At 39.0% G+C, this 24,224-nt stretch overlaps 1 protein-coding gene across 1 annotated transcript; it reads right to left on the reverse strand.

The window, feature by feature from the left end:
- Nucleotides 1-280: 280 nt before the first annotated feature.
- LOC134209146 (fez family zinc finger protein erm-like) lies at nucleotides 281-3,919 on the reverse strand. The gene is made up of 3 exons (XM_062685128.1): nucleotides 3,913-3,919; nucleotides 2,073-2,251; nucleotides 281-1,898 (listed from the first exon to the last, which is right to left on the reverse strand). The coding sequence occupies exons 1-3, from the start codon at nucleotides 3,917-3,919 to the stop codon at nucleotides 294-296; spliced, it is 1,791 nt and encodes a 596-aa protein (XP_062541112.1). The 3' UTR covers nucleotides 281-293.
- Between the last annotated feature and the right edge of the window lie 20,305 nt (nucleotides 3,920-24,224).

A 24,224-nucleotide genomic window follows, 5' to 3' on the forward strand; every position in this document is an offset into this window, starting at 1 on the left:
TTTTATAAGAGCCAAGTGCAGCAATTTTACAAAAAGCTACGCGATTTTCAAAATTACGCGACTTTTGATTTTTTTTTCATTGATTTCCTTTGTTTTAACAAGCACAATAGACAAATAGACCCCCACCAGGAATGCCTTCATTGGTCACTAATAAAGCGTAAAACTGCGTGAGAAAAATAGCACTGGGAAAACCAACAATCATAGCCTAAATTCCTTTCCACATTCCAATTACGAAAAAGTTCGACACCGTCAAATGAATCTCAACAATTGTACCCTAACAACACCCAATCCCTTTACGCCGTAATAACATCAATCACCTCATCTTCATCGACATCCCCGCCTTCGTCGTCATCATCATCATCGCTGCGCATCCCTTCGCCCAGGCGACCCCTTTTCAACCGTTCGAACCCGCTGCAGGTGTTCGTCGTCGTCGTAACTACATCGATGGTCATGCTGCTATTCTCGTCCTGCAGCTGCTGCAGTTGCCGCTGCCGTGCCTCGTCCCGATCGATTTCCTGGCTGCTGTGGTAGATCTTCCGGCCGCCGACCATGTCGTCCTCCTTGTAGCACGCCGACTCCAGGTGTTTGTTCAGGTAGGACTTGAGCGCGAACGTTTTGTGGCACCGTTGGCACTCGAAGTTCTTATCGGTCGAGTGGGTCTGCATGTGAGCCCGCAGATTGGACCGATCGGCAAAGGCCTTACCGCAGTGGCCGCAGCCGTACGGTTTTTCGCCGGTGTGCGAACGGAGGTGACCCTGCAGAAGCCACGGACGGGAGAACAGCTTGCCGCAGACGCCGCAGCTGTGCGACAGCTTGTGGGTCAGCAAATGCATCGCCAGCGCCGGCATGGAGACGTACGCTTTGCCACAGGTCTGACATTTCTTCGCTGACTGCGAATCCAGGCTCCGGTGGGTCTGTTTGTGGCGCGACAGGTTGCTTGAGGTGGCATAAGTCTTGCCGCATTCAGGACACCGGTATTTACCTTTGGGGGATGTGGCAGTTGGGATAGGAGTTGGAGGTTCAACGGGAGGTTGGATTTGGTCCGCAGGAACGTTGGTTGTCTCTATGAGAGGAGGTGGATTGGTTGTAGGTTTCTTCCGGTTCTTCGAACGTCCATCGCTGGAAATGAGGTCGTCATAGGTATAGAGCTCTGCTGCAACTGGTTTGCTTTGACCCTGATGGTGGACGGTGGTTGAAGATACCGAGTGCTCCGATACCGTGAGGTTGGCCTTTTTGTTGCCTTGTGCGACAAGCGTCGTTGAGGGGTAAGCTTTTTTACGCTTGATGGATTGGTTGGAAGACGATACAAATGAGACCACCGACGTCGGAGCAGTTGGGGAAGAGCCTATGCTTTCCGTGTCGGACGAGTGCTCCGAGGTGGGCGGAGTAAGTGGGGCGGCCGATGTGATGGTCTTCACCACGGGCACACTTGTGGTTGTTATTTCGTAGCACGGAATTATCATCGATATCGGCCCGGATCCAGGGGGATACTGGTAGCTTCCGCCGTCGACGATGTTTATGATGCTGCCATTTTGCACGAGCGTGGCTGTCGGTTGGCCGTCCGTGGATTGCGGCTTAGGCGTTGTGCTGGCAGGGGTGCTAGACGTGACAAAGTTCACGGTCGGTTCCGTGCTGGGATGAAGGATTGTCACGACGCACGGCGCCGGAAGCGGGGGTAGGCTCTGCGATAAGGACAATAAATCATGAGCGGCTTCCGTTTCTTCGACGCTTCGATCGCGGAATATTGGCGACGTGGCATCGTACTGTAATGAACCGCCCGTCGACGACGATTGACGACCTGTTGGTGTGCTGCTGCCGTTGCTGACTGTGGAAGATGAGTTGCTGCCCACGGGCGTCACAGGCGAGGGTGATTTATCTGCTTTCTTATCAGATGGGGGCTGGGTGTAAATTAACATCTGTTGTTCTCTTTTATTCGGATAATTATTATGGCTACGGCTGGATTTTAGCACCGTCGTTGGCACTGCAGTGAGTGCTGCTGCTGTCGATGCTACTGTTGAAGATGCCGAAGGCGACGACTGGTTGACGACGGAATGGTTTGAGGAAGCACTTACCGTTAAATGTCTTGAGGAATTAGCTTTCACGTGACTAATGCCGCTGCTATTGCTGTTGCTGTGGATGATGGTGTTATTGCTGTTGTTGGTCTTGATGTTGGTGCCGTTGGCTGTGGTGGTGGCGACGATGGTTGGTTCACATTTTACGTTCCGGTAATCGCTTAGCTGAATTGAGAATCCTACGAGAAAAGCGGAAAAGCAAAAGAAAAGGTAATTAAAATTAAGGCCATCGGGTCGGAATCCAATTAGTACGACGGTAAAAAACCGGCTAGGCCAAGATGGTAACAAATTAGTGAGCGAAATGATTGTAGGGAAAAGATTTCCAATGGGTTGCCATTAGGAAGATAAATATCAATACAGACAATGATTAAGAAGGGTTGTTAACAGAGTTATTTCAATTAATAAATCACGGAACGGCATTGCACGAACCCTATCGATGGAAATACTTATTATAATGGCTTTTGTGATAAGACCAATTTCATTCAATCCTTCGATACAGATTTTTATGATACAGGGACCATTTGCATGTTAGCTTTGGAGGACTTCAATGGAGCCATTCATCGATTTTTTATTACTTGCTGTAGAACGAGTTAGTACTATTCCATGACTATGTATTTTTACCAGATACGTATTTGAATCTTAATAGCCGTCTTCAGTGGTTCGTAGCTGACCATTCTTGTCAGAGACAAAATTTTCAATTTTTTATAACAAGATAAACATTTACTGAAAAAAATCGTTTAATAAGTAAAAATTCTTTGATTAAAATATGGAAACAGGAGAACTGTTTGCTAGAAATTAAAAAAAAAATGGTGGAAATTCACAAAAAGCTATGGGTTAATTTTTTCGGTAGTACTAGACTCTTGCGTTTTCAATTTCCTATTTAAAAAATGCACTTTTCTGAACCAAATGCCAATTTGATTTTAATATTGGAACTAAGTATATTTTATGGTCAATCATGTTGAAATCCGAAGTGGGCTACTAGCGAAGTTTTACACAATCCTAATTTCGTTATAGTATTTAGGTGAAGTGTAAACGATCAATCCCCCTAAAAGTTAGATTTATTTCCTATTTCACAACATACAATATTTGTGTCTTTTCAAAAGTTGTAGCAAAAGTTTTCCAGAAAAACTTTGTCGAATACGCCAACTTTGGAGATTTGTCACGTTTTATGCCGACAAGCCCTGAAAAATGTTTTTTTCATCATATCTTATTTTAATTTTAATTTCTTAATTTTTTTGTGTTCTAGAAAAGCTTTAGAACTGTAATATGCCGTTTAGTGACTGATGCAACTTAAAGACTTGAAAAATTTATAAGTTATAACAGTTTTTATGGGTTTTTTGGTCATATTCGGAATAACTGCAACTTGACACGGAGCAAATTATGGCAGACAGTCTCATACGCATAATAAAATATAAGTACTTGACTTTGATTTAATACCTGAACTGACGAGTTGTAAGCGAATGTAAGATATGTTTAATCAAAAACCATTTCCTACTGTTTAAAGCAGAAATCAATTTTCCTAATTTTGCCATTACTCCTGTGAAACTTCAAGTAGGCCTTATCCTCATCATAATTTGATACAAATAAACTCTCACTGGTATGCAGAGTATTACAAACCTTTAATTTTTGCACAAAAAGTTTCGTCACAAGGAGTTGATGACACAATGCACCATGCGGCTCCATATGCATGTATGCTTCGCTTATATGACGAACAGAACATGCTCAACACTTGTTGTCATAAATAGAGATAAATCTCCAAAAGTAATGAAATTACGTTCTTGGCGTCTACGACTTAGTTTTTCAGGAAAAGTTTGGCTACAAATTTTGTGAAAACACATACCTTGCATGTTGTAAAGTTGATGAGAACATATTTTTTCTTCTCACTTTTACAAGGAACAATCATAAGACTGAATACCCCCAAAGAAGCGCATTACCTTACTGATAAAAAGTCTGGAAGACACCATTACGCTAAATCGCATAATAAAAGTACTATACTTGATGGGATCTTCGATGAACCTACACCGAATGGAGTATTCTTTTCCTAGTACTATAAACGCGCTAAAAATTGACAGAGAGTTGGACGACGATTTAACACACACCGACTGGAAGATGCTACGGTTAAAAAATCTTGTGTGAAAGAACTGGACACTCGTGCTGTAGATATTGCGGTCTTAATTAAGTCAAATAATCGACTGAGACAATGAAATAAGAAATTGTTGAGAAAGAATGAATTCAGTGAAATGTTGGTTAAGGGCTTGTACACAATTTTATGTGTTCATTAAAGAAAAAACTTCAAGCATTCAAATGTATTGAAGAATAGTGAATTAGTTATACCTAAACAAAGATTACATTATTTTTAGTCCCTGATAATTACATGATAATCGGTTGATAGACAAATATTTGACAAGTTTGCAACTATGCAATTTAATATCGTTACGAGATACGAGTTCAAATCTTTTTTTAAAGAAGTTTTGTAAAAAACAGTTGCATTGTCCTATCACCTAACCTCTATGCAAAGTTGTCAATAATTACAACCAAGTTGCTTTTTGGACCACCGACTCTTCCAGCATAAAAAGACAATTGTATGTATGATGTGGATCATCTATAATGCTTTAGAAAAAAACTTTTTTGAGGTATAACTTACTCATAATTTGTTACTTACATATTCGGTAAATGTTATACGAAATTACCTGTTTACAAGCAACGCAGTTCAACTTCTGGTTTATTCTTTGTCTTTGGCTTCCATCTAGCTTGCACCTTTTTGGCTAGGGATGTCCAATTTTAAACTTATTGCAGAAATAAATTTTGTTCAAACTATCGCTTCACGCAACAGACATGAAGGGTGTATTCGATAAAAATGGCACACACATATTTACTCATCAAAATTAAACCGATTATCGGATTTACTTGAAATTTTCTGGGAATGAAAAACTTCTAATGAGCTATGATTTACAACATTTGTTTTATTCGATTTCATCATTCATCCCGAATGCGCGCACCTTTCTCTTCACTCCACCCATCAAATTTTGTTCAATCAATATACCAATGTTTCTGTTGTTTTTACCCAAATTTTCTTAAACCTCAGCTCTATTTTAATAATTTTGGGATGTTTGCGAAGTTTCGTCTTCACAATTGCCCAGAATTTTTCAATTAGGCGTAGTTCAGGTGAATTTGATGGGTTCATATCTTTTGGCACAAATATAACTCCGTTAGCAAGGGACAACTCCAACATGTTTCGAGCGTAGTTGCAGGAAGCCAGATCAGGCCAAAACAGACTTGATACTTTGTGTTTTCTTATGAATGGCAAAAAAAGGCTTCTTGAGGCACTCTTCGCTGTAAATCGTGCTCACATATAGGGGAAGAGGTTCGGTTGTGGGCACCCTCTTGTGTTTGCTCCATAACTTTGGCCCTGGTTGATCTTATGTCGACATTTGCATAGCAATCGAAAGCCAAACTTATAACCTTACTACTAGCAAAGAAATTAATATGATTTCATCGATTTAGAAAAAAATATTGACAATTTAGAAAATTTGACATTATTGGACATTTTCATTTCGTGATTCGGTTGTGGGCACCCTTGAAAAAATAACTAAAAATAAAGAAGCATGAATAAAAACCACCCAGATTTAAAGACAAGGAATAGTTTATTCATTTTAAAAGTCAGGAGACGCTAAAAAAACTCAAATCAATTCACCTAGCAGTGATGATGCCTCCCTCGGTGCATTAAGGAGGATGTTGAAAAAAATCACATAAGAAAGGTCTAAAATAGCACTTTAGGTAAATGGGGTTTAATTTTTCATTGATTTACGTTTTATTGGTATGCATCACAGTCAAAAAAAAATCCTGATTAATCACCCTAGCGGCAATAGTGCCTTTCTCGTTCATTTCAAAAAATAATATTTTGGCCAAAAATTTTGATCCCATAGTCCGATCTGACCAATTTTCAATAGGAAATAATGGGAAAGCATTCCCCGTCGAATGCAACTTGTTACAAGCAAATCGGTCAACGCTTTGTTCCAAAAAGTGTGTGTATAATGACTAGACATGCCCAAAGAACAAAAATATTAAATAAACTCATTATTTCGAACAATTATGTCAAACTAATTATAAAAACTGCCTTAAAACGTTATTAAAAATAAGTTAAAGGACAAGTAAAACGATATTAAATGATTTATCAATAAAATGAGGGTGCCCCTAACCGAACCAATAAAGGTGCCCACAACCGAATTTCGCAGCCTTTTTGGAACAGGAAGAAAAAAAAATTCGCGCTAAAATTTTGATGGCAATCGACATTAGGCCTCAAAATAGATTAGATTTACTGTGTAAATACGCATTAGAACTCACTTTTTGAATTAAATCCTTTAATTTATGACACTTTGAAAAAGGCCAAAAAAAACTTTCGTGTTGTTTTTCTTGTACGAAAAATTTATTTGTTTCTAGTTCAAAGTAGAGATGCCCATCCGGCTTGGTATTGAGCACAAAACATCATGCTATTATAGCAAACAAATGACGGTTGTCAGAATGACAGCATCTTTTATCTGTCAAAAGATACATAGGGGTGCCCATAACCGAACGGTGCCCACAACCGAACCTCCTCCCCTACATAAGCAGTGATGTACTCGGCTGAGCTATCAATATGAGGATTAATAAATAGGGGAAGGTGGGTAGACTTGATCTCCGGGGAGACTTGATCACCCCCTGTTTTATCGAGCACTAAAGTAGTTTTGTTCTAGCGTATTTTTTGATATAGATCCTCTAGACAAATGACCTTTATGTGGTGAGTTATTTTTTGGATTGACAACTTTATTTATTCTGCAGGGCGATTTGTATATTTTGACCTTCCTAAAGATTTTTTTATTGGCCAAGAAAAATTTGAACAACTTTTCATAACAATGACCAAATGCTTTCGTTTTTTCACAGCACAAGGCCATAAATATGCTTAATGATCTGTACTGTTGAAAATGTTAACATTCCATCAAAGAAAAATATATTAAGCTCGTTTAGTGGAATGTATTAAACCGTCTAAGACGAATTAAGTACTGTTCATTTAATTCCACCAGTTAATTTTCGTTATCTTTGCAGATACGTTTTTCGACCACAACTGTGTGGTCGTCTTCAGTGTCAGGTACAAGACACTGAAGACGACCACACAGTTGTGGTCGAAATACGTATCTGCAAAGATAACGAAAATTAACTGGTGGAATTAAATGGACAGTACTTAATTCGTCTTAGACGGTTTATTCCATCAAAGTTTTAGGATATTTGGATTTGAAGTTATTGCCTCAATGTGGGGACACTTGATTCCCCATTAGTCACCCATACAAAAATTTGGCGAAAAAATTCAAAAAAATATAAATCTATTCTCAGGCTTCTAATTTTTTGTAGATTTGACAGATTTGATGAAGGGTTGTCAGGAAAAACTATTTATTGCGCATATATCATAAAAAGGGGATCAAGTCCCCCCAAATTTTAAAATTGCATGTGCTGTCGAATTCAATAACAAAAATCGTTCACTTATAAGCACAGCAATTCGAAAATTCCGCGTATTTTGAAGGAAAAATATTTAAAAAATCTGAGGGCATCTTTCTAATTTTATCAAAGCAAGTTCTTGGAGAGGGATCAATTTCCCCCGAATATTTTAAAAGTCGATTTTTGACAGCACTCCAAAAAATCGATTGTGTTTCAATAACAACAATAATTAAAGGACTGTCATACATCAGTTAAGTTAACTACTATATTTCTTGAAGAGTCTGTGTAAAAATCGCATATGTTTATTTATTTTTGGCTGTGATACATCGGAAATCAGAAAAGGGGATCAAGTCTACCCAGTCTCCCGTATACTTCAGTCTGATTTATAAGTTGAAAATACGTGGTTCATTTCACTTCACCACCTGATAAGCTACCCTTACATATCATTCTTTCCTTTGAACACTCAGACGCTCCTTGAAGGTTCTTATTACACGAGATACAGTTGAATTTGCAATCCCAAGCTTTTTAGCGATCGATCGGTTGGATGCCTCCGGATTTTGATTGTAGATGCACAAATTTTTTTCCCAGGCAATTTCTTGTTCCGATGACATGATTGGAAGCACTGTATGAATAACTATGAAACTCTGCAGATGTAGACAATACACTATGAATAAGATTTGGTCAAATTTTCAGGTTTTTTACTCATACGGTTAAAAAAAATACAAAACATTATCGGTGTGCCATTTTTATCGAATACACTATTTGGTTTTGACAGGGCAGCAAAATAAAATATCCATTAGGAATTAGAAATTTTCCATAAAAAATGAGGAAATGGCCCATAATCAGGGCTAGGGCAATAAAAAAATACGAAATTTCCCTAAATAATGCAAAAGTTCCATAAACAATTAGTAATTTTCCACAAAACAAAAAAAAATAGTATTTTTAAAATCAAAAATCGCAATTATAAAAGAAAAAAATTCCATAAAGAAATCAAAATTTTTCTTTGAAAAAATATATAATTTCTATAAATAAATCAATATTAGCAATAATCAATTACAAAATAATCCACACAAAAAAAATCCCATAAAAAATTCAATTTTTCCCACAAAATAATTAATAAAGAGCAATTAAGAAAATAAGAAAATTTACATTTTTTGTGCTTTCGTGCTGTGCGGTTCTTTTTTCTCTTTACTGAAGGTAGTATACCCGAAGCTATTTTAATTTCCACAGTGCTTCTAAGCGCTATTTGAACCTACTGGTCCTGCAACGATTTTTGCTGAGACCCGTGCCTTCGTTTTACGTTGGAACCATTTGCGGAAGTAAAATTCCGACATACGGTGGTAATACTACAAGGACACCGTTCTGGGAAAAACCTCTAAAAAGGTCACGTCTCCACGCTCAGCAATGAGCATTAATTAAAACAAGAAGAAGGGTGAGTATCTAAATTCTCCATTTTCTTCCAAGAAACAAGGTTTCAAGATCGTCCTGTCAAAGCGGGGTAAAAATAGAAGGAAGCTGTAGACTTCAGATGTTCCTTCTGACTCTAACATTGGAAATAATTCTTCTCCTATCGAACTGAGCATTCATTGCCGAAATTGAGCAAATCGAATCTACCTCCAGCCCAGGTGATTCAATTCATGCGAAGAAGCAAAGGATTCCACCAATTGTGGTGTCTGGTGTGTTATAACTGAAACTTATTTAAAACCTGGACTCTTCATCAAAAGAGATCCAAATTATTTTATTTACCGAAATGATCGTCTTGACAGCTCCTGTGGATGGGTCGCCATTGTCATAGATAGACGTATCAAACACAAATTATATTCTTCATTTGAAATCAAAGTTTTTGAAACCTTGGGAATTTTCGTTGAAACAAATTTTGGACAATTCTCTTTTATACTGCCTACATCCCTTTCCAGTGCAATGGGCAGCATAAGAATTTGTTGAGAGTTGATCTTCAAATTCTAACTTGCAACAAATCCAGTTTTTTCATAATTGGTGACTTGCTCAAAACAATTCCGATGGTAACATTTTATTTGAAGATTGTTCTGCGGGATTTTATACTATTTAATATACCAATGGACCAACTTTTCTTTTCTTCTTGCTGACTTTGACTCTGATTACTTTCCTGTGACGTTCGAAATCTCACAAGAAGCCATTAAATAATCCAATCAGCTCCACTTTTAATTATCATAGACCTGATTGTGATTTATATTAAAAGTTTATCGAAAGGAATTTTGACGTTGATATTCCTCTCGATACCAAAAGTGATTTTGATAATGCTTTCGTACTTTCCAGATCAATGGAAAAATGCAAAAGTTGTTCTAATTTTGAAGCCGGTAAGAAATTCAGCTGAGGCTTCTAGCTATCGCCTAATGAGTTTGCTTTCTTCATAATTTTAAATAGAATGATGGTTTATATTAATGACAATTCTATTTATGCATGGGCATTCAACCACTCAGCAGTTATTGAGAGTAACGAATTTAATTCGGCTCGAAAAATCTGAAGGATATTCGACTGGAGTTGCTCTCCTTCACGGAAGAAATAAACTACCCAATAGTGAGTTTAATTCACCCAACCTCGAACATCCGTACGGAAAGCCAAAATTGAGTAGGTAGGGTCGAAGTAGTTTGCCTTTACTCCCACGTTAAAAAAGTACCCAACGGAAAATTTATTTACCCAAATGTAAGTTTAATTCACTCAATTTCGACCTCAGGTAATAAAACTCAAAATTGGCTTCCCGTATTGAACTGGCGTCGTTGGATTGTTTGGTTCTTTTGTTTTTCACAACAAAAGAAAGAGTGGATGAAAGAGAAGAGAAAAAATAACTCAAAAGTAAGTTTAAAAATACTCAATTTTGGGTACTTTTTTTCTTCCGTGTTGATATAGAGAAAGCATTTTACAGTGTTTGGCATGAAGGTTTGATTGTAAAATTGATTAATTTTAATTTTCCTCTGTACATTATTAAACTGATCCAAAATTATTTATCAGATCGCCCACTGCAGATAAACTATCAGAATTCTAAATCTGATAGATTACCTGTAAGAGCTGGTGTTCCCCAAGGCAGCATACTGGGGCCCATATTGTATAACATTTTTACTTCTGACTTACCTGATTTACCACCAGGGTGTCAACAATCTTTGTTTGCAGATGACACGGGCCTTTCAGCCGAAGGGCGAAGCCTTCGTGTCTTTTGTAGCAGATTGCAAAAAAGTTTGGACATTTTCTCCACTTACTTGCAAAAATGGAAGATTTCCCCGAATGCTTCCAAAACTCTGCTTTTAATTTTCCCACATAAGCCGTGAGCTTCTTATTTGAAACCTTCTAGCAGACATATTGTCACTATGAAGGGCGTTCCAATTAATTGGTCTAGCGAAGCTAAATATTTAGGACTTCTGCTAGATCAAAAGCTAACTTTTAAAAATCACATTAAAGGCATTTAAGCCAAATGCCTCCTTCAAGAGAAGAAACGCCGTCGGAAGAAGCTGCACTTCGGAAATGAGATGGAACAACAACAACTCAAGAAACATGCAAGTTTTATCACAAGCTCAAAGCATCCGCGAGCCATGAAGTGAAGGGATAAGGATAGGAGCTTTTTGACTGACAAACGTGTGGTGATCGAAAGGTGGAATCGCTGAGAGTACAGGCAGTAAGAGTCAAAACAGCGAAGGAGATAACCAACCAGTCCCCACCTTTAGGGAAGTTAAGAATGCCATCCAACAGCTAAAGACCAACAGATAAGCTGGTAAGTGTGGTATCGGAGCTGAACCCATCAAGATGCGCCCGGGAAAGCTGGCGACTTGTCTGTATAAGTACTAATAGTCAGAATCTTGGAAATTGAACAGCTACCGGAGGAGTGGAAGTAAATTTAGATAGCTAAAGTTGGAAGGGTGCGATGAGCATTGCATGTTGCAAAAATACCGGACATCAAATCTGCAAAGGAGGTGCCTGCTTCTTACCTGGCTGGTACAAGAAGGCTTCAAGTTGTAAATTCAGTGCTATATGTAAGCTAAATATATAAAATGAATGAATTTGGAGCCAACGACCGCTCAATGATCCCTTGGTGCAATGATATTGTAGAGTTTGCCAAATGTTGAACACGACCAGAGGTCTCTTTTAAAAAGTGTCGCTTAAGCAAATTCAACAGAATGGGAAAACATTATAGATTTTATGAAATAATAAAGAGGCTTTCACCATTTGACCCCAGAATATTATTGATTGTACAAATAACGTGTTTTCTGGGACCAGATTCCGGATGTCCTAGGACCATGTCAATGTGGCCAGGTTAGCTCATATCACTTTCTGGAAGTCACGCTCAAGCTCCTGATCGCAAAATTATGACATATGATGTGTCGCAAGTCATATTTGGAATTTCCTTTCTAAATTGGCCATCACGGGATATAGATCCCTTATAGCTGGTTCCGGAAGGGCGAATAGTCCCTAGACTGGTAGAACATGTCCGATATACATTCTCGAGTAAACCAATCACAGTATTAGGTCATTTTAACAGCATAGACAAAAGTTTCAGTCGGCTATACCTACCAGGAAAAAAAACTACCCCACTTCAATCCGGAATAACTCCGGGACCAAGTGGCCAATCCTAATTTTAAGTAACTAGATCTAGATAATCTAGAAACCTATCCGGTTCTTCTGAGAATAAACTATACAAATCGTCAGACGTATACGTTATAAGGGTTAAAAGCAACTCAAGAAACATTCCAAACAATGGACAACTGTACTCCAGAAATACGTTACATTTAAAACAAAATCAAATCAAATCAGTTTCAAGAAAACTATCACCCAATTCCACGCATCGTCTATTTCTCTGTGATTTAAATATAAAATTACTCGTCACATAGCTGAGCCCATTACTAATAGAAACATTATCCTTAATATTATCGATATTAGTTTTCTCTCAGTCTTATTCTGTACCTTCCAGATTGTTCGACTGAACATCTATAGAGTCTGTCTATCTTAAACACAAATGATACAAATGATTCGAACACGTAAAAAAAAATAATGTTAATTATTATTAAGATTTCTAATACTTTTTTTGTCAAAGCAGGCGCTTAATGATATGTATAAGAAAAAACTTATACATCGCATTAGTAACATACATCCCGAAACTTATACTTTTCGTTAACTTATGAATTAGCTTTTTGATATGGGATCATTCATTAGGTAGTATAATGAAGAGTATAAGTTTTTTCGAATGGTTTTTTGCCATAACACATAAGGTTATTTTTTTTACGTGAAGTAATTTCGTACTTCTAGAAGAAGTTCGTAAAGTATTTTGAGAATACACTAAAACAAATTGCGTGCACATGCTTTAATAAATCATATTTACTTTAGTTATCCAAACTCAACCCTAACTATCCTGAAATCGAGCGAATAGATTTAATCTAAACAAGGTAAGCATTTAAATCATTGAAATAATAAGAACTTTGGTGACCCCAAAAGGCTGGAGCGAAATAGGATGACAACAACTCTCTGTGGGTGCGTGTGCACGATTTGGTGATACGTGATACGCTATACAGCCTCAGCCAGTAATTGCACATGGTTGGTCCAGGGAAATCTCCCACACAAACTACGTTGAACACGTTCGATACGGGCCGACTGCTTTTCATGGAACGGTTTCCAGACCGGAACAATCAGTAGTTTTCTACGAATATGACGTACACCCAGGTTTTTTTTTACACGGTTGGAATTCATCAATTTCTCGGTAAACCCGAACTTTCACAACTTTTTAAATACCCCCTGAATTTTCTTTGATTTTTTGTGAATTTTTTGGTGGGGTCAACTCATTGTTTCATTGACGCTGAAGGTCTTAAACGACTAAAACCAAACCATGTAAAAAAAAACCTGGGTGTATATCGGATGTTTGGTATATTTGTTTAATATTTTAAAGAGGATTGACTATTCCGTAGATTTCTGAGCCCAGTGATAAAACGCATGGCTAGATCCAGGAATCCTTTCCCAACACTTTTTTTGCAGCCCTCGACTAGCGAATCTGTGAGGTTCTCAAAGCTTGATTAAACCTCAGTTTGCAGGAAAGAAACAATCCAATACTAAGCATAGGTATTCTCTTCAGTCCACGTAATCAGAACCGGAAACAGTTGATCGATTTTTATGAACCTTTCCTATAAATTTTCTATAAATATAATATCGTACATAATCCGTGAAATTTCCACTCACTTCACTTCCTTTCGTTTTCCCTTCAAATATGTGCAGAACAGATGTACTCCCATCAGAACCGACAGGATCGGGGGCGGTACCGATGTGAGGCGAAGTTCCGTGACCACGTACAAACAAGTTGCAGATGTGTGTAGACATAAAAATCGGAGAAAACACCATTAGCACAAAATTTATGTGCACGAGAAATGAATTTATTGATTCCACTGCGCTCTGTTGCTCCTCCGGCAGTCAGTTAGGCAGCCGCAAGGGCCAGGGTGCAGCTCCCGTAGGGTATCCAGTGCCGCGCCAGTGCGGGGTTGTAGGGGAAATTGTTCCAGAACACCCACATTTTTAATTTTCAAATAAATTAACTGAAGGACCTTAAAGCCTGATAGGAGCTCAAAATTTTACGATAGACGGTAAGGGGAAGGTGTCGTATAGAAGGATTTGCCAATCTCCAGGAAAACTGAAAACTGTTGAAATAGTCTCCATCGGGTATTGCTGCTTCGATGGGTCATAATGCCCCCATCTCCCCGACAGTTCACAACTCCATCAACATCAATATTATCATCGCAAAACCGGTGGTGGATCATTTCCGTTTGTTTTCCCGTATGTTATTTTTCGTCCGGGCGCTGCCCCGCCTTCTCGCCAAACGGAACTGGGAATCAGTTGGCGGTTGAATGTTATTATTTGCTGAAATTATGAGTCATATAGTTATAAAATGAATGAATTTCAATAATAAATCTGATTGAATAATCAGAATTTATGCCGAAAATATTCAAATCACAAACCGTCGTCGTCGGTTGCCATCGAGCGTTATGTGTTGCATGCCGATGGGCTTCCGCCGGTTCATTTTTTAGAGCACAGCCAGGGCCAGAGGTTAGGTTGTTGGTAGGGACAGAAAATAACACATCCATCGTTGGGCACCACGCGACCACGATTGGCGGGTGGCCACGCGTCTGTTCGGCGGCAATTTATGGCCGGCACATGAGGTCTCTCTCGGTTCACCCCGAGCTGGTGGTGAATGCGGGGGAGGATAAAGCGTTAGGCCTTTTTTTGCACCGGATTTCTATCATCAGCACGCGGAGCTACAATATTCCTTCGGTAACGACTACCAAGACATCGGCGCAATAACTAACTACCACAGGGATCCGTTTGATAAATGGCTGCAAATGAACCGATGAGGGCTTACAACGAGGCTTTGGCAAACTGTCACTCGGTAAATCGGAACTATGGTTGGCGGAATTGAGTGTAGTGCTGAAACTATAGTTTTTGGGTGATTTATGAAGCTTGACGAAGGTAGAACATGTATTGCTCCAAAATTAGGTGAACTACTGTCTTTCAACCAGGAAGCTCGAAAGATTGGCTACTCTCCAAGAAGAGTGTGCTCTGTTTTATCCCGAGAAATTTGATTAATTAACATTAGTATGGGACACAAGCTGATGTACGTATCCTCTAATGTGACTATTTTTGTATTTCTTTTACAAAAAAGTTGTATCGAAAGTTTATTATTTTTAGTTCTCTTTTTGGTATATGTGAGTTAGTTTGAATCAAAAAGTCTTTAAAACAATAGAAATCTTAAGAGGTGCTTTCTCAGATCTGACGTATGACCAAGGTTTTTATAAAGATTCTTTTGTACAATGATTAGGTACCCAAGAATTGGGAAACTCCAAAGTCAATCAAACGGTTTACAAATGCCCTCTACACATCCGGTACACATCCATCTACATCATCCTTCGTGGAAAAATACGGGTTTCATTGAAGTTTGGTGGTTTTTGGTTGCGAACGATAATTCTCGTCCGTAGTGGTGCCAAATGTTATAAGCTTTCAGTAGACTATTTTTTTTTGCGAGAGTTGTTTTCAAATGATAGGAAAATCTTCCGAACTTCTTAGAAAAGTTCTTCCGAATTCCAACGGGAAATTTTTCTGAGTTTTCACGAGAATTCCTTCGAATCCTAAAAGAGAAATTCATCATAAAAAAAATTTACGGGAAGTTCATTCAAATTTTCTTGGCAAAGTATTCCGAACTTCCACGGAAAATGCTTCCAAATTTCCTTGAAAAGTCTTCCGAATTTTATAGCAAAATTCTTCCGAGTTTCCTCGACAAGTCCTTCTGAATTTAATTTATTGAACGGCTACTCAGTCTTGCACTTATTACAACGAGTTTTTTATTTACCCGACGTTTCGACACGGGGATTGTGTCTTTTTCAAGGGGAAAATATTTTTGTTGTTTGTCGTCGTATGTTTAGTCTAACTTGACTAAACATACGACGACAAACAACAAAAATATTTTCCCCTTGAAAAAGACACAATCCCCGTGTCGAAACGTCGGGTAAATAAAAAACTCGTTGTAATAAGTGCAAGACTGAGTAGCCGTTCAATAAATTAAATTAAAACGTACAGTCGATCCATAATCAGTGTCCTTCTGAATATTTTCATAAAAAATCAGCCGATTTTCCCCTAGAAATCGTTCAAATTTTTCTGAAAATTCTGCTTTGAAATTCTTCTGCATTTCTTAGGGGATTTTTTAAACTTTTCTCTGGAAATTCTGAAAAATTTCTTCGGAAACTTACTCAGAATTTCCTCGGGAAATTCTTTTTAGTTTCCTCAGGAAAATCTTATGAAATTCCTCAATAGAGAAATTCTGCCGAATTTCCTCAAGAAATTCTTTCAAATTCCGATGGAAATTTCTTTCGATTTTCCTAGGGGAAATTCTTCGAAATTTCCTTGGGAAATTCTGTATTCGAATATCCTTGGGAAATTCTTTTTTCGAATTTTTTAGAATTTGTTTGGTTAATTATTTTTTCTAATTTCCTTGGGAAATTTTTTTTTTCGAATTTCCTTGGGAAATTCTTTTATCGAATTTCCTTGGGAAATTCTTTTTTCAAATTTCCTTGGGAAATTCTTTATTCGAATTTTCTTAGGAAATTCTTTATTCGAATTTTCTTCTTTTTCGAAAATTCTCGGAAGAATTTTCAAACGAAATCTGGAAGAATTTCCCAACGAAATTCGGGAAATTTTCCCAAGGAAATTCGGAAGAATTTCTCAAGGAAATGCGGCGGAATTTCCCAAGGAAATTCGGCATAATTTCACAAATAAATTTGGCAGAATTTCGCAAGGAAATTCGGCAGAATTTCTCAAGGAAATTCGGCAGAATTTCTCAAGGAAATTCCGAAAAATTTCCCAATGAAATTCGGAAGAATTTTCCAATGAAATTCGGAAGAATTTCCCGAGGAATTTCGGAAGAATTTCCCGAGGAAATTCAAAAGAATTTCCCGAGGAAATTCGGAAGAATTTCCCGAGAAAATTCGGAAGAATTTCCCAAGGAAATTCGGAAGAATTTCCCAAGGAAATTCGGAAGAATTTCCCAAGGAAATTCGGAAGAATTTCCCAAGGAAATTCGGAAGAATTTCCCAAGGAAATTCGGAAGATTTGCCCGAGGAAATTCGGAAGAATTTCCCAAGGAAATTCGGAAGAATTTCCCAAGGAAATTCGGAAGAATTTCCCAAGGAAATTCGGAAGAATTTCCCAAGGAAATTCGGAAGAATTTCCCAAGGAAATTCGGAAGAATTTCCCAAAGAAATTCGGAAGAATTTCCCAAGGAAATTCGGAAGACTTTCCAATGAAATTCGGAAGAATTGCACGAGGAAATTCGGAAGAATTTCCCAGAGAAACTCGGAAGAATTTCCCAAAGAAATTTGGAAGAATTTCTCAAGGAAATTCGGAAGAATTTCCCAAGGAAATTCGGGAGAATTTCCCAAGGAAATTCGGAAGAATTTTCCAAGGAAATTCAGAAGAATTTCCCAATGAAATCCGGAAGAATTTCCCAATGAAATTCGGAAGAATTCCCCAATGAAATTCGGAAGAATTTCCCAATGAAATTCGGAAGAATTTCCCAAGGAAATTTGGATGAATTTTCCAAGGACATTCGGAAGAGTTGCCCAAGGAAATTCGGAAGAATTTCCCGAGGAAATTCGGAAGAATTTCCCGAGGAAATTCGGAAGAATTTCCCGAGGAAATTCGGAAGAATTTCCCGAGGAAATTCGGAAGAATTTCCCGAGGAAATTCGGAAGAATTTCCCGAGGAAATTCGGAAGAATTTCCCGAAGAAATTCGGAAGAATTTCCTGAAGAAATTCGGAAGAATTTCCTGAAGAAATTCGGAAGAATTTCCTAAAGAAATTCGGAAGAATTTCCCAAAGAAATTCGGAAGAATTTCCCAAGGAAATTCGGAAGAATTTCCCAAGGAAATTCGGAAGAATTTCCCAAAGAAATTCGGAAGAATTTCCCAAGGAAATTCGGAAGAATTTTCCAAGGAAATTCGGAAGAATTTCCCAAGGAAATTCGGAAGAATTTCCCAAGGAAATTCGGAAGAATTTCCCAAGGAAATTCGGAAGAATTTCCCAAGGAAATTCGGAAGAATTTCCCAAGGAAATTCGGAAGAATTTCCCAAGGAAATTCGGAAGAATTTCCCAAGGAAATTCGGAAGAATTTCCCAAGGAAATTAGGAAGAATTTCCCAAGGAAATTCGGAAGAATTTCCCAAGGAAATTCGGAAGAATTTCCCAAGGAAATTCGGAAGAATTTCCCAAGGAAATTCGGAAGAATTTACCAAGGAAATTCGGAAGAATTTCCCAAGGAAATTCGGAAGAATTTCCCAAGGAAATTCGGAAGAATTTTCCAAGGAAATTCGGAAGAATTTCCCAAGGAAATTCGGAAGAATTTCCCAAAGAAATTCGGAAGAATTCCCCAAGGAAATTCGGAAGAATTTTCCAAGGAAATTCGGAAGAATTTTCCAAGGAAATTCGGAAGAATTTTCCAAGGAAATTCGGAAGAATTTTCCAAGAAAATTCGGAAGAATTTCCCAAGGAAATTCGAAAGAATTTCATAAGGAAATTCGGAAGAATTTCATAAGGAAATTCGGGAGAATTTTCCAAGGAAATTCGGAAGATTTCTCCGAATAGTTCCTCTAGGAATTTCTCCGGAAGTTTCTCCAGGCATTTTTCCATAAATTCTTTCGAAAGATCCATCAGAAAATCCAAAAGGAATTTCTTTCAGCAATTTCTCCAGCAATACCTCCGGAAGTTCCTGCAGGAATTCCTTCTGAAGTTTCTCCAGAGATTCCTCCGGAAGTTTTACCCGAAATTCCTCTAGGAGTTTCACCAGGAATTTCTCCGGAATTTCATCCGGAAATTTCTTCGGAAATTCCTCCGGTAATTCCCCCGGAAATTCCTCCGGAAATTCCTTCGGAAATTCCCCCGGAAATTCCACCGGAGTTCTTCCAGGAATTCCTCCGGAGTTCCTCCAGAATTTCTCCGGAGTTCCTCCGAAATTCCTCCGGAGTTCTTGCTCCGGAAATTCATCAAGGAATTCCTTCGGAATTTCCTCCAGGAATTGTTTAGATATTCCTCCAAGAATTGCTTTGAAAATTCCTCCAGGAATTGTTCCGGAAATTCCTCCAGGAGTTCCTTCAAGAATTCCTCCGGAAATTCCTCCAGGAATTCCTCCGGAAATTTTTCCGGAAGTTCATCCGGAAATTCCGCTAGGAATTCCCCCGGAGTTCCTACAGGAATTCCTCAGGAGTTCCTCCAGGAATTCCTCCAGGAGTTCCTCCGAAATTCCTCTAGGAATTCCTCCGAAATTCCTCTAGGAATTCCTCCGAAATTCCTCTAAGAATTCCTCCGAAATTCCTCTAGGAATTCCTCCGAAATTCCTCTGACATTCCTCTGAAATTCCTCTAGGAATTCCTCCGGAAATTCCTGCAGGAGTTCCTCCGGAAATTCCTCCAGGAGTTCCTCCGAAAGTTCATCCAGGAGTTCCTCCGGTAATTCCTCCAGGTATGACCCCAGAAATTCCTCCAGGATTTCCTCCCGGAATTCCTCTAGGAATTTTCCCCCGAAATTCCTCCAGAAATTCCCCGAAAATTCCTCCAGAAATTCCTCCAGGAATTCCTCCAGAGCTCCTCCAGAAGTTCCTCCAGGAATTCCTCCGAAAGTTCCTCCACAGGAATTCCTCTGGAAGTAATTCCAGAAATTTCTCCGAAACCTCCTCTAGGAATTCCTCCGGAAGTTCCTTCAGGAGTTACTCCGGAATTTCATCTAGAAATTTCTCCGGAAGTTCGTTTAGGAGTTCCTTCTGTGGTTCCTCTAGGAATTCATCCGGAACTTCCTCTAGGAATTCCTTTGGAAGTTCCTTCAGGAGTTCCTCCGGAATTTCATCTAGAAATTTCTCCGGAAGTTCCTTCAGGAGTTCCTCCGGAATTTTATCCAGGAATTCTTCCGTAAGTTCCTTCAGCAAATCCTCAGAAAGTTGCTCCAGGAATTCCTTCGGTAGTTCCTCCAGGAATTTCATCTGAAGCTCCTCCAAGAATTCCTCCGGTAGTTCATGCCAGAATTCCTCCGGAAGTTCCTCCAAGAATTGCTCCGGACAGGGGCGCCGGGAGCCGGGAGACAAGTAGGACATGTCCTACGGATGAAAATACTTGGGTAGGACAGTCGAAGCATTGTCCTACCCATGATTATGGCACTATGGTAAAAAAATACCATATGGATAACTAAAGGATCTAATACTATCATTTAAACGTTTCAAATTTAATCAGATGTTTGAAAGTTTATCAGAGGTTAAACTGACAATCGTGGAGGTTTCGGGGACTGTAAAGAAGAACTCTATTATGAAAAGCACTTCAGAGTCTATGAGGAATGCTTAATATTCCCAACAGAACAGACGTATAGATCAAGGATTCACTTAGAAAAGTCTATGCCACGTTATGTGATGTATTTTTCAGCAGACCTCCTGTCTATAAGGCAGAAGTGGTAGTCACTACCGAGTACCGACTACCGAGCTCATCTCCGAAAGTTAAACTAAACAAGAAATACGCTAATATGAAGTAGTTTATGATGATTGTAGCACATCCAGATGTGTGATAGCAAGCAAGGAAATTCGGAGTATCATTATTATTGAGATTTCTGAAAACCCGTAAATAGTACTGAACACCCTGACAGATTCTTGGACCATCATAAGCTTTACTGTTAGTGATAGTGATAGTGATAGTTAAGTGAAACCATGACACATAAAAAAAGTACAGAAATCCATAACCATCTGAAAATTAATAAACGTGTTCGAAGACATGCTTCTTGGAAATGATCTGCGAACTCTGGAAGTGTAATGATCAGTCAAAGCGAGTTTTATAACTTATCCGAGGATGTCCGAAAAAATCTCTTGAAATCCGAGAGGACTTCCGGAAAGTCCCTGAAATTCAGTTTTTGTTTTACCTACGTCTCGGAACGTGACCGCGCCTCTGGCCGGATGTTCATCCAGAAATTCCTCTTAAAGTTCCTCCAGGAATTCCTTTGAAAATTCCGGAAATTCTTCCAAGAACTCCCCCGGATTTTCATCCAGGAATTCCTCCGGAAATTCCTCCAGCAATTTCTGCGGAATTTGCTCCATGAATTCCTCCGCAAGTTCCTCCAACAATACCTCAGGAAGTTCCTCCAGGAATTATTCCGAAAGTTCTTCCGGGAATTTCTCCACGAATTTCTATGAAAGTTTTTTATGGAATTCCTTCGGAATTTGTTTCCAGGATTTCCTCCAGAAAATTGTTCAGATTTTTTTCCGAAAGTTTATCCCCAAATTCCTCCAGAAGTTCGTCCAGTAATTGTTCCAAAATTTCTTCCAGGAAATCTTTCAGAAGCTCCACCAGGAATTCCACTAGGAGCTACTCCTGAAATTCACATGAGAATTCTATAAGATTATTTCACAGATACAAGAACTTTAATAGATTACTCCGAGCACCCCTGATCTTCTTCTTTATTGGCATTACATCCCACAATGGGACATTGCCACCTCGCAGCTTTCCCGTCATTTTTTTTATTTGCTTAATCGATTCTTTATTTCATTTAAAGTCAACTTTCCCAAAGAAGTTCACACGTGCGTGCTGCGCACGTTTTCGGTTTTTCTTTTCGATTTTTAAGATAGTTAGAGGCTTAGAAAAATATGGGTTCTGCGGGAAAGTTAACCTTAAATAAGCCAAAGAATCGACTGAGACAATAAAACGAGATACAATTTTTAAAGGGAATAATTAATTCATTTGGCGGTAGCAGTTATAACAAGTCGCTCCTGAGTCCGGATTATCGAAATGTCGGATTCATGGCGGTTTTGCTGAAGAAATTATCATGGAAATTTCTTGTTTGAGTCCCTGGAGGGGTTTTTTTTTTAATCTTTCGTTTATTTGGAAGGCTCATTTGCCGTGAAGCGTTACGGAGCCGAAATCAAGTTTAATAATACATTTCTTGATTCTTATACATAGTGTTAGTTTTGGGGAACCGAAAAACTCGCGGTTTAGTCGAGGTTAGGGAATACAATAATACAGTAGGAAAGGAAAGGATTTTAGGGTGCTTAAGTAATTACGATGCTGATGTTCACAAAGTTGACATTCCTTCCCTGGAGGGTTATTTGGATAGATTCTTGAATGAATTTTCGATATAATGTGTGAATTTCCAAATAAAATTACATGAGAAATTCTCGGTAAGAATCATAAGAACAAGTTGTTGAAGAAATTCTAGAAATAATTCAAAAAAATAATTAAATTAAATAAAAATGTAATTCTGAAATAATTATAGATTGAAATACGGAATGAATTCTTGTAGAAATTTCCGGAGGTGTTCTAGAAATAATTTCCCAAATTCCTGGAGAACAATTCCTACATTTTCTGAAACATTGAATGTCCGGTGGATTTCGAAGAAGAAGAAAATTGTTCATTTTTGGCCGTTGTATTGCTATACAAAGACATTTACCCACAACGTTTTCGCACTTATTTAGCTTTAATAATTAGCTTTAATAAGCAAACCTGATTTTTTAGAAGATATGATTGTATGATTGTTTGATGAAATTATTTTTGGAAAATTATGAAACAGTTTTCTTTTTCATGTGGAATTCTATAATATCTATGAAGGCTTTAAATTTATGATGATTTTTATTATTTGGTATGCATTGTTCTTCAGGATTTGTGAAAGAAATCATCAGCAAACGATGAACCGTTGAATTGTAATGCCCATACGCCACATAAAGTATTTGATGCCCCATCATCGTCAGCAATAGAAAACTCAACTGCATTGAATTCCAGCCCGCCATGATTCAACACCGCTCGAAAGACCCGTGACGGCAGGACCCAATGATGTTCCCAATGACTATCTGCACGTGAAAAATAGCAGGACGCGCACTAATGGTGATAATTTTCAACGGAACGCAAACCTCTGTTCATCGTCGAGTTGGGCGAAACTGCTTTCAGCCAGGCAGTGGAGCGCAGCTGGAGGAAGTGATTCGTGATTTCTTACAGGCCGCTGAACCTGGCGTAGCTCCGCCGTACATAACCCGGCTCGGCTCCTGAATGGGTGTGTGTGGCGGTCCATGGTGCACAAAACGGGAATCCTCCGAATGGGATTTTGCGATGGAATGCGATGCTCCGTGTCCGTACGTGCGTCATGAATCAAAGGACGACCGTATGCACTGCAGCAGCAGTCGTGTCGTTGTCCTCTTCCGGTACATCGTGATGGGGCCTTTCGGTTTGGTGGCATTCTGGTGTTGGCGTTGATTTAAACAGTGTTTGCCGGAATCCAGTTGGCAACGGGCATTGGGTGCGCACTGCACTGCAATTTCGTGTGTTGAATGCTCTTCCTTCGGCATTGGAATCAACAGCATCCGATAGTTTACGTTTGATGCTGCATCGGGGACTGTTAACGACGGAAGAGCTATTCGCAAGCACAATGTCGTAATTTTCCGATAGGTTTTCAATTTGTTTCTCTCTTGTCTCGTCTGAACAACGCGCGAAGGGGTCGTTTCAAACCGGATGATTTAGGTTTTTGAGACAAAAGACGTTTGCAATCGATTATTGGCCGCATGGCGAAAGAGTTACGACCGCCGAATGGGTAGCAAACTGAACAGTTACGCTTTCGTTTTACTAATTTCCAAATTGGCTTTGACCGTATGAAAAGATGAACTAATTATCGTAAAAATAAACACTGCCTTCAAACGGAATCACCTTGCTCCCGAAAGGCCCAGAGATCGTCGACGGCAAGCTACCTTAATATACGAATAAAAAGTGGCAAATTAGGAAATTTGGCGCAAAATTTATTTCACTCGTTGCCGTAATGATGCCATCTAGGTTGGCCGCACTTTGCGCCTAAACGAGAAAGCTTAGTTTTGACACCGTGCGACGCCCACCCCAAATTAGTACAAAAATGACATAAAAATTTCACCACCCACTCACCCCCCTTCTCGATTGTCGAATTTGGTTGCCGTTTTGGGGAGCTTGAAATTTTCACTCCCCCGAGTCACCCGCCATGGAATGAAATGGGAACATGTCTGCGGCCGATCGGTACGCTCATTGGCTGGTGTACTTAAAATATGTACGTACTATCGAGGTGAAGCAGTAATTAGCGAGCGTTCTGCTAACTAAAATCAGTCAACCACACCACCAGCAACACCGCATTGGGGAGGCACTTGACGCCGCTGGGAGTA

The sequence above is a fragment of the Armigeres subalbatus genome, chromosome 2 (genome assembly GCF_024139115.2).
Source record: "Armigeres subalbatus isolate Guangzhou_Male chromosome 2, GZ_Asu_2, whole genome shotgun sequence".
NCBI classification, from domain to species: domain Eukaryota; kingdom Metazoa; phylum Arthropoda; class Insecta; order Diptera; family Culicidae; genus Armigeres; species Armigeres subalbatus.

Excerpts from the sequence above, each read along its gene's own strand:
- LOC134209146 (XM_062685128.1), bottom strand. Across the intron at positions 1,899-2,072 it reads ATTCCTCAAGACATTTAACG|CCCCCATCTGATAAGAAAGC; the intron begins GTAAGTGCTTCC and ends ATTTACACCCAG.